The 10,970-nt window shown below is 50.6% G+C and overlaps 1 protein-coding gene across 1 annotated transcript; it reads left to right on the top strand.

The window, feature by feature from the left end:
* The first annotated feature begins 2,553 nt into the window (after window positions 1-2,553).
* Window positions 2,554-10,762, top strand: trhr2 (thyrotropin releasing hormone receptor 2). The gene is made up of 5 exons (XM_076170747.1): window positions 2,554-2,936; window positions 3,037-3,169; window positions 5,855-6,006; window positions 6,345-6,468; window positions 9,893-10,762. Exons 1-5 carry the CDS (start codon window positions 2,554-2,556, stop codon window positions 10,760-10,762), a joined length of 1,662 nt encoding a protein of 553 aa, XP_076026862.1.
* The last annotated feature ends 208 nt before the right edge of the window (window positions 10,763-10,970 follow it).

The raw sequence follows: 10,970 nt of genomic DNA, 5'->3' as shown, positions 1-10,970 counted from the left end.
CGGGGTATTTGGACCTATGACCTCAAGCCTGATACCTTAAACTAGTTCAGTCAGAACAGCCAGTTCTGACTGAACATCTGCTGTGGGCGTGTGTGGATCAGATCAGCAGTGAGCTGACGTGTGGGGTTAGAAACTGAATCACCTTAACGTGGACAGCGGAGGAGAGCGATGGTGGTGTGTATTGGATTTGTTGAGACGTCGCAATCCTCACAGCCCGGCTGAGGAAAAAGGGCGTCCGTCCGATCTTCTCCACAATTCTACCAACTCCACAATCTTATAGACTGCAGTCTTCATTTTGAGGATTTGAGCAAAGCGTTCCATCTCAGACGAGCTGCTTTGGGACATCAGAGTGGAGAGGAGACTTCATTTGCTAAGTCACATGTTTCATTCTGCATTCCAGGTTTATGTCAAACAAACTTTAGATTCATTTATTCCAGCTCCAGTTTGATTCATGTCATGTGGATTTTGTGAGTTTTGTATAAGACACAACAGTCATGCTGACCAGACCAAGATCTCCTCCGGTCTCACTCATTTCCTGTGTTTGTTCATGTAAGCTGACGTGTTCCTGGCGTGGCTCCTCTCATGGAGCAGAGTTACATACATACATACATACATACATACATACATACATACCTCATGTCTTCTGGTATCAGTGTTGTGTTAGAAACGTCTCTATCCAAGCCGACATGAAATACAGACTAATGAAAGGCTTTAGAATGCAAAAACATATTGTCAAGCTGCAAACGATCAGTGCCGTCAGTGCCTATAGAAATACATACACTAAGACAAATCTATAGGTTCTGAATGGCCCTGAAAGCTTTGTTATTGATTGGTCCTTTACTTCTGTAACGTCAGCGTGAAACACGTGAAGTTGCACAGCTGGTCAGACACAGGTGGGCCACGTATGAGCGGCACGCCGCGTTCACACACACGCAGGCCTCCAGTCAGACATACGGGCGGATGAAGAGGATACAAACATGACTTGTTGCAGGAGTAGAGATGCCAGACTGTAGAAACATTCACATAATCCACTGAGGACATGAAAAAGATCCATTTACCGCCTCAATTGCAACATAATCTAAATGTTCATGCATATAAACATGTACAGGTGTTCTTGTAGCAGCCATGTGTCTCAGCTCAGGTGGGACCCAGCTCAGCTCAGAATTTGGCCTTAGAATTTGGCCTCTGTCTCTGTCTCTGTCTCTCTCTGTCTCTCTCTCTCTGTCTCTCTCTCTCTGTCTCTCTCTCTCTCTCTCTCTGTCTCATTCTCTCTCTCTCTCTCTGTCTCTCTCTCTTTTTCTCTCTCTCTCTCTCTCTGTCTCTGTCTGTCTCTGTCTCTGTCTCTGTCTCTCTCTGTCTCTCTCTCTCTCTGTGTCTCTCTCTCTCTCTCTCTGTCTCTCTCTCTGTCTCTCTCTCTTTTTCTCTCTCTCTCTCTCTCTGTCTCTGTCTGTCTCTGTCTCTGTCTCTGTCTCTGTCTCTGTCTCTGTCTGTCCGTCTCTGTCTCTCTGTCTCTCTGTCTCTCTCTCTCTCAACCAAGTCTACAAAGACATTGTTAACAACTCCTCAAGTAATCCTGCTAACAAACAAACTAAGAGAGCAGCATGGGAAACATTTCAATCTGTGCAGAAAAATCCCTATAAATTCCATTGGAAAGGAGGATGATGATGATAGAGGGTGTGAAACTGAGTGGTGTGTGTTTGAGCGGAGAGAAGACGCAGTCTGGCTGACGGCAGAACAGTGGAGCCAAATGACTTTTCATTTCATGTCCGCCTCAATTTATTAGAGCCTCTCTCTGGAGGGAGAAGGAGAGCACAAAGAGCAGCAGACGCCCTGGAGAGTTTCAGGCGCTGGACGCCGCTTCGTTAGCTTTCAGCAGCACGTGACGGCTCGGGGCAAAACCTCAGGATGTGTTTTAATGCCACAAAAGGCTTTACGTCCACCTGTGATGCACTTTGCCTCCAGTGGAAATGAGTTTAATCTGGGAATAATTCACATTGATTAAGTGTGACAGCAGAAAGGCAACAGGAGGCCTGGGAGCGCCTAATGAGGGAGAGCAGGGAGTTTAATGCGCTCGCTTCATGTGTGTCTTTGTGACAGTGACATATTAAACCTTAACTGGTTTCCCATTTCCAGGTGAATCAATAGAGGCGGCCTTGTTGTGACTGCAGCCTGGACCGTTTCCGTCTGCATTCTTTACTTTCACTCTCAAATATCTGCACCTCAACAAAAGAAGAAAGTGGGAGGAAATAGGAAAGTAAAGGCTAAAATGGAACAATGGATGAGGAAGCAGCCGGCACAAACAGAGCGTCTCTCTGCTGAAGGAGCGGATTCCTGCAAAGATGCTGAATCATCACCATTTCAAAAGCGCAGCTGCAAACAGTGATGAGCCAAATCCCACGCTCTTCATCCTGTAGATGAAGTGATATTTAATGAGACCTAACACTCTAAATGAAGCCCAGACAAACATGGCCACCTTTCAGAGCGGTGACCTCATCACTCTTCTCTTTAACTAAATGAACATCGGAGGCCGGGGGAACTAAAGAGCCAGCAGACATGACGGACAACGTGAGCTCCAGAGTGGACACGCCCACCAACATCTCCCTGAGTCCCAGCTTCAACGTCTCGGAGTCTTTAGAGTACAAGACCGTCTCTGTGTTCCTGGTGCTGCTGGTGTGTGGCGTGGGCATCGTGGGGAACATCATGGTGGTCCTGGTGGTCCTCACCGCACGCCACATGAGGACTCCCACTAACTGTTACCTGGTGAGTCTGGCCGTAGCCGACCTGACGGTGCTGGTGGCGGCGGGGCTGCCCAACATCTCCGACAGTCTGACGGGGACGTGGGTCTTCGGCCACGCCGGGTGCCTGGGGATCACCTACCTGCAGTACCTGGGCATCAACGTGTCGTCCTGCTCCATCACCGCCTTCACAGTGGAGAGGTAAGATAAGATAAGATAAGATGATGAGCCTCACTCTGCAGCACACATGAAACAAATCTACATCGACCCGGTGCTGAGATCCTCCGCTGCTCCTCTGCAGGTACATCGCCATCTGCCACCCGATGAAGGCACAGACGGTGTGCACAGTGTCCAGGGCCAAGCGGATCATCGCCGGGGTCTGGATCTTCACCTGCGTCTACTGCATGCTGTGGTTCTTCCTGGTTGACATTCAGGTTAGAGGGACATTTCTCCTTTCCAGGACAGGACAGGGAGGTACAGGACAGGACAGGACAGGACAGGACAGGACAGGGAGGTACAGGACAGGACAGGACAGGACAGGACAGGACAGGACAGGACAGGACAGGGAGGTACAGGACAGGACAGGACAGGACAGGACAGGACAGGACAGGGAGGTACAGGACAGGACAGGACAGGACAGGACAGGATAGGACAGGACAGGACAGGGAGGTACAGGACAGGACAGGACAGGACAGGACAGGATAGGACAGGACAGGACAGGGAGGTACAGGACAGGACAGGACAGGACAGGACAGGATAGGACAGGACAGGACAGGGAGGTACAGGACAGGACAGGACAGGACAGGACAGGACAGGACAGGACAGGACAGGACAGGACAGGACAGGGAGGTACAGGACAGGACAGGACAGGACAGGACAGGACAGGGAGGAACAGGACAGGGAGGTACAGGACAGGACAGGACAGGACAGGACAGGACAGGACAGGACAGGGAGGTACACGACAGGACAGGACAGGACAGGGAGGAACAGGACAGGACAGGACAGGACAGGGAGGGACAGGACAGGACAGGACAGGACAGGACAGGACAGGACAGGACAGGGAGGGACAGGACAGGACAGAACAGGACAGGACAGGGAGGAACAGGACAGGACGGGACGGGACAGGACGGGACGGGACGGGACGGGACGGGACGGGACGGGACGGGACGGGACGGGACGGGACGGGACGGGACAGGACAGGACAGGGAGGGACACGACAGGACAGGACAGGACAGGACAGGACAGGACAGGACAGGACAGGGAGGTACAGGACAGGACAGGACAGGACAGGACAGGACAGGGAGGTACAGGACAGGACAGGACAGGACAGGACAGGACAGGACAGGACAGGGAGGAACAGGACAGGACAGGACAGGACAGGACAGGACAGGACAGGACAGGACAGGGAGGTACACGACAGGACAGGACAGGATAGGACAGGGAGGAACAGGACAGGACAGGACAGGACAGGGAGGGACAGGACAGGACAGGACAGGACAGGACAGGACAGAACAGGACAGGGAGGAACAGGACAGGACGGGACGGGACGGGACGGGACAGGACAGGACAGGACAGGGAGGGACAGGACAGGACAGGACAGGACAGGACAGGACAGGGAGGTACACGACAGGACAGGACAGGACAGGACAGGGAGGAACAGGACAGGACAGGACAGGACAGGGAGGGACAGGACAGGACAGGACAGGACAGGACAGGACAGAACAGAACAGGACAGGACAGGGAGGAACAGGACAGGACGGGACGGGACGGGACGGGACGGGACGGGACAGGACAGGACAGGACAGGGAGGGACAGGACAGGACAGGACAGGACAGGACAGGGAGGTACAGGACAGGACAGGACAGGACAGGACAGGACAGGACAGGACAGGACAGGGAGGTACACGACAGGACAGGACAGGACAGGACAGGACAGGACAGGACAGGACAGGACAGGGAGGAACAGGACAGGACAGGACAGGACAGGACAGGACAGGACAGGACAGGACAGGGAGGGACAGGACAGGACAGGACAGGACAGGACAGGACAGGACAGGGAGGGACAGGACAAGACAGGACAGGACAGGACAGGACAGGACAGGACAGGACAGGACAGGGAGGGACAAGACAGGACAGGACAGGACAGGACAGGACAGGACAGGACAGGACAGGACAGGGAGGTACAGGACAGGACAGGACAGGACAGGACAGGACAGGGAGGAACAGGACAGGACGGGACAGGACAGGGAGGAACAGGACAGGACAGGACGGGACGGGACGGGACAGGACCCAGCTGCCCAACAATCAGGCCTGTATGTGTCTGTCCTGGCTCAGAACAGAACAGAAATGTTTAATGCTGCAGTTCCTCTGAGGCTTTTATCAATAATGGATCGATTTGGTTCCATTCAGATGTGAAAGATTCATGACATCATTCCACACACCTTCAGGCTGTTCTGTTCCTAAGAGTGTGTGGCTCAACCAGAATGAGTCAGTATGCTGACACACACACACACACACACACACACAGGGGGCGGCACTAGCTCAGTCCATAGGGATTCAGCTTGGGAACTGGAGGGTCGCCGGTTCGAGTCTTGTACCAAGGTCCATACAGGACCTTGGTAGCTGGTGAGTTGCCAGTTTGCCTCCAGAGCACTGCCGCGGTGCAAGTGAGCAAGGCACCGAACCCCCAACTGCTCCATGGGCACCGTATAATGGCTGCCCTGCACCGCCTCTGTAATGTGTGTGCGTGTGTGTGTGTGTGATATGAGGGGGTGCAAGATCAATTTCAAGTGCATGCGATTTGCCTTGAATTGCATGCAAACTGAGGAGTAGTCTTTATGAGCATATTGATGATGTGCTGATCTGTTTGTTTCCCTTTGATGCCTCTGAGTTTAGCTTCTCAAATTGCTGCAAAATCGCCTCAGGTGTTCACCTGGTTACCATGGCGATGAAAGCTGGCAGCTGGTTGATGACAGCTTATTTCAAAGACCACACTTCATCTGAACTTAGCAGCCTTGCTGTCCTTTGTAGGACATCTATCAGCACTCCTATAGTATGAAACAGCCTCTTTGAGCCGCCGCAGGCAACTCTTAACGTTCGTGCTTCCTGTGTGACCCTCAGGTCAGCCACGACGGCCACGTGCAGTGTGGCTACAAGGTGAAACGAGATCTCTACCTGCCCATCTACCTCATCGATTTTGCCATTTTCTACGTCATCCCATTGCTCCTGGCCATCGTGCTGTACGGCCTGATAGCACGGATCCTTTACCTCAGGTGACTGCTGCATGTTTCAGACCCCACAGAGCATGCCTCCACCAAGGACAAACACTTCTCCTGCCTTGACACTCCAAACCTGCATCTGGGTGAACATTTGACCTTTAGAATCTGACCTCTTGACCTGTAACACCTCCCCATAGGAACATAAACATCATATCGTCTGAACTGAACTGAACTGTGTCGACTCCCTTATCACCGCATCAGCAGCTCTCCTTTCCTCCCCAGCCTCAGATGATTGACTACATGTTAATTAAACTCCTGTTTCTGTCAGAATCACCACATTAATCACAGCGCTAAACCAATCCTGCTAATGAATCCCATTATTCTCCTCCCAGCCCTCTGCCCAACCACCCTGACACCAGCGCCACCACGCTGCGCCGGAGCTGCCGAGAAGCCTGCGAGCCGGGGAAGGGGGGTCGCCAGAGCCGGCCAAAGAGCGCCCTCTCCTCCAGGAAACAGGTGGGTGCTCTCGCTCCCATCAGCCCCCCCCCCCCCTTGCTCTGCTCTCTTGTTGTTCAATCTTGTATCTATCAGGTAATTGCCCAGGCGATAGCTTTGCTCACATCTGACCCTGGTATCCTGGTTGAAGTGAGTGTAATCTGCTGGGAATGTAGAGGCCATGATTTCTTCTTAACGGCGGCGCTGATGATGCTCCTGATGTCTGTCGCCTCAGAGAAGTGTTCTCTCTCTCAGATCTCCACCTCAGGGCCGATCGTGGCAGTAATGACTTCTTTCCCTCAGGAAGTGTTTTTTCCTAGAGAGCCCAGATTTCCCAGACTTCCCTGCTGCACCTTTTGTCTCTGTGCTGGTGTTGAATGTGTCTCAGGCTGTTTGGTCCTGATGAATCTACCTTCACATCTTCCTTTATGTGCTCAAATGGCTCCGTGCCCTCATCTTGTTCATTCACAGCCAGCAGGGATAGATTGATCTTCTTCTATTGCCAAAGCAACGTGACCTTCCATCTCTCACATTTCAACGCTTTGTAGCAACATTGAAAAGAAATGATTTTAGAGCTGAAAGCAAATATGTGTCTTTACTGCTTTAAGTTTAGAAGTCATCAACCGATAAGAAAAGAGCCGGTGTTTAGATAAACAATTCAACAATAAAGACACAGATTTGCCTCCACAGTCTCTTACTCAGAGCTGTGAGTGCTTATTTATTACTTTGGTCCTTGAACATTTCCCCACAGGCACAGATAGATACGACCATCATACATACAGAAATAGACACGCATCAGAACACAAGTACATATAGTACAAGCATTTAAATACAACACACGTGTGTCAAAGAGAAACACACACACACACACACACACACACACACACACACACACACACACACACACACAATTACAGCCCAACTTTAGAAATCCAAATTAGAAATTTCTGGCTTTAGGATGGAATTGCAGTAAAGCCGGTTTGATTCTGTGTTTTCATCAAAGTGGCCGAGCTTCACCTGACCGCTGCCCTCCACGCTGTGCCAGCCCTCACACTCCTGGCACCAGGTTCTGAGCTCAGGTTCTGGTTGGCCCGGCTCGCTCCAGGGCTGCACGTCTGGCCTCACTGCCTCTGTTCCTCTCACTTCCTCTTATACGGTGCCAATGTGTTGATGTCTTTTTTGTCGCCCCAAACTTCACTGCAGGTTCCCTCACCAGATGTCCATTCAACTTTGACTGCAGATTTCTCAGTTTGATAAACTTTAGTATGTTAGCTCTCTGAACTCTCTTTAGTATCTTAACTCATCTGTTCGCACTCTCTTATTTACACAGCCTGCAGCTCTGCGCCCCTCTGGACCAGGCTGCTAGAAACCAGCAGAACTTACGCAGTAAAGGTCAAGGTCACAAGGACACAAACACAGACATGAAAGAACACCTAAAGGAAACTTCCTGTAAACACATCTGAGCTGAAGTTGGACACAAATGTTTAGTTTCAGTTTTGTTTCAAGCGAAATCAAAACAAACTCAACAATTTTCACTTAATTGCAGTAAAAGCAAGATACATTTCAGCAGATTTGCTACAAACTCTCCAAGTAACACCGATTTCACTTCAGTGTAGCCAAAGTATGAAGGAGAGAACATGCAGCAGTGCATTCTGGGAAGTACTAGTGTGGACAAACTTCACAGAAAGACTCTGCACTCTGCGTCAGTCCAACTGTAAATGCAGAATGCTGTTTCCATGGCAATTTCCCTGTCAACTGATTTACTGACAGAATCTACGCTTAAGGAAAAAATGTTTTGCAGACATCTGTGAAATATTAAGGAATATTCCATCATCATCAATATTTAGACGAGAAAAAACTATCATTACCCAAAATCACTTGGAAACCCAGTTTAGTGTGTGTGTGTGTGTGTGTGTGTGTGTGTTTGTGAGTTTGAACCCTCATGCAAGGAGCAAGCAGAAGATTGTAATCGCGTGTTGAAGAGCAGCAGATTTGCATAATGTGATTTGGGATTTACATGGAAGTGTGTTTAATAGGGCTGGTTTCAGCGTCTCTGCTCTTCAATGAGCCCTTCACGCTCCTTCATTCATCGCTTGATAGACCCAGTTTGATAAACTTGTGTGTACCAAAGAATGGCTCTTTTATGATTGGAGATTAGGCTCTGGTGTGAGGTTATTCTCCATATTTAATCTCTGAGAGTTTCTCCACGTCTGTGATCTCCTCAAGTGTATGTTAAGGAAGAGAAACAAGGGACGTTTGGTCCTGGTTGCCCGGGCGACACAATATCACGGCTGAGTATCTGAGGCTGAATGTGAAATGATGCATCCGGTGCTTTCCTCGTGTGGGAGGCGGCAGCAGTGTGTGTGTGTGTGTGAGCGAGCGGGGATCTCAGATGTGTTTATGGTGTCCCTGTCCTTTATGCTGCTGCTGCATAATTACACTCTGATCTGCATATTCCAAATGTCACCGTGATGCTGTCAGTCTCACGATGGCAGCGCCGGGATAATTACAAATCCAGCCTGGCCCGCCTTTTTCCTGTTCAATTAAAGGCTTTGTTATGCAGAGATCGTTCATTTGATCTCCCTGCTGAGGCGGCTGTGGGTTCAGGGCCCAGACACTGAGGCTCATCGCTCTCTGGCCTCAATCTGCAGCCACTTCTGTTATCATATTATATTTATGTATTATTTACATTATTTGGCACAATCTGAACGAGAGGCGTCCACGCCTCGACAAAGCTATTATGGTATTAATGGCGCAGCGGGGTGTGTGTGAGTGTATGTGTGTGTGTGTGTGTGACTGATAAAACTCATCACTGGAGATTTCCAGGCTAACCGCTTCCATTCCCCATGCTTCTTCTTCCTCTGTCTCACCGGGGTTCAGGAATGTCTGCGCTGTTACCATGGCCACCACCTGTGTGTGAGGGCTGGCAGGGGGTCAAGGCATGCTGATGGAGAGAGACAGACCCCCCCCCCCCCCCCCCCCCCCCACACACACACACACTTTGCCGTCCATTTAAATCTGTTGCTTCTGTTGAACTTGAGTTCATCTGCAACACGTCACATTAGATCACATTTTAAAGTCAGACTTTAAAATGTGGGATTCTAATCACAGTTAGACAATTTATTACTTGTTAATCGTGTAAAACAATGTCAGCACAGAACTTCACATCTACAGGGAGCGACTGCAGAGGGGCTGAAGAGCCCTGGTGTTTCAGCAGCCTGGGTGATGAAGCTGCTGCACGTCTGCTCGTCTTCATGTGAGCTGTGACCAGTGTCTTCTTAAATGGCAGAAGCCCAGAAACACACAGCCGAGACAAGAGCTGAAAGGCAGAATCCATCCAGATCCATCCAAAACCAGCAAGGAACCAGAACCCTTTCACACGAGAAGAAGTAATCAGTCTGAATGTGGCGGTTATTGCTTCATGGGTTGTGTTTGTCATCTGCAGGTGACTAAGATGCTGGCTGTGGTGGTGATCCTGTTCGCCCTGCTGTGGATGCCCTATCGAACTTTGGTTCTGATCAACTCTTTTGTGTCCACGCCCTACCTGGACGCCTGGTTCCTCCTGTTCTGCCGCATATGCATCTACGCCAACAGTGCCATCAACCCGGTGATATACAACGCCATGTCACAGAAGTTCCGCTCTGCTTTCCGCGGCCTTTACCGCTGCCAACATCTGGAGGGAAACCAGAGGACGCTGTCAATGATGCAGACCGGCTCCGGCACCGTCCGAGACCCACGGACCTCTCAGCTCAACAGCAACGGAACCAATGAGAAGGCCAGGAGAGCCGAGCTGAGAACCCCTGCAGGTGCCGCCATAAAGCAGAACGGAAGCGAGACGACGGCAACAGCCAATGACATGAAAGCAGAAGATCCCAGTGTGAGTCATGTTGATGGGAAGCTGCCGGCATCTAAAGATATCACAGCTTTAAACATTACAGAATCCCTTCAGCTGCCACAAAATGCCAGTATTTCCATATTGAATTGTAGGAAATCTGTGGATTTGACAGACTCGTTCTCACTCCCCCCCGACACGTGCGGACCCAACGACGGGAAGACCTCCCCCGCACCCAATCAGAAGACAGTTGGCCGCTCTTCCTCGAGCAAAAAGCCGGCTGTGGAATACTCACACGCAGACTCTTCTTCAGGCGATGAAGAGAGGAAGAATGACCGTGTTGACGCTGATTCGTGCCACCTTTTGACAGCGGTAGATAGTGAAGCGCCCTGCTTGGTCATGGATGTCAGATTTAAAGATCCCATCGATCCCAAAGCTGGAGCAGAGCGGAGAGACAACGGCATGATTCACACTGTGGTGTAGAAACGTACAAACACCCTCACTGTGAGGTCGTGCATCAGGCTTCGTTGAAATCTCTTTGCATGCTACCATTTGTGTTCACCGCATTCTAACGGCCTGGACGGGGCGCAACAGATTCAGCATCAGACAACAACTGTTTACCTTTGTGAGGGGAAGAAGCCCCGACAGTCACACAAGGCAGCAGCAAATACAAACGTCTGGAGCCTTTAAA

The sequence above is a fragment of the Genypterus blacodes genome, unplaced genomic scaffold (genome assembly GCF_046128005.1).
Source record: "Genypterus blacodes isolate CSIRO-AG114 ecotype Tasmania unplaced genomic scaffold, CSIRO-AGI_Gbla_v1 ptg000231l_1, whole genome shotgun sequence".
NCBI lineage: Eukaryota > Metazoa > Chordata > Actinopteri > Ophidiiformes > Ophidiidae > Genypterus > Genypterus blacodes.
The sequence above is the reverse complement of the archived record's forward strand: the minus strand, read 5'-3'. Positions and strand labels throughout refer to the sequence as shown.

What these genes read in the sequence shown, in the direction of transcription:
- trhr2 (XM_076170747.1), top strand. Translation starts at nt 2,554, where the DNA reads ATGACGGACAACGTGAGCTCCAGAGTGGACACGCCCACCAACATCTCC. An exon ending in ACCGCCTTCACAGTGGAGAG is followed by an intron (nt 2,937 to 3,036) that starts GTAAGATAAGAT and finishes GCTCCTCTGCAG; the next exon opens with GTACATCGCCATCTGCCACC. An exon ending in CCCTCTCCTCCAGGAAACAG is followed by an intron (nt 6,469 to 9,892) that starts GTGGGTGCTCTC and finishes TGTCATCTGCAG; the next exon opens with GTGACTAAGATGCTGGCTGT.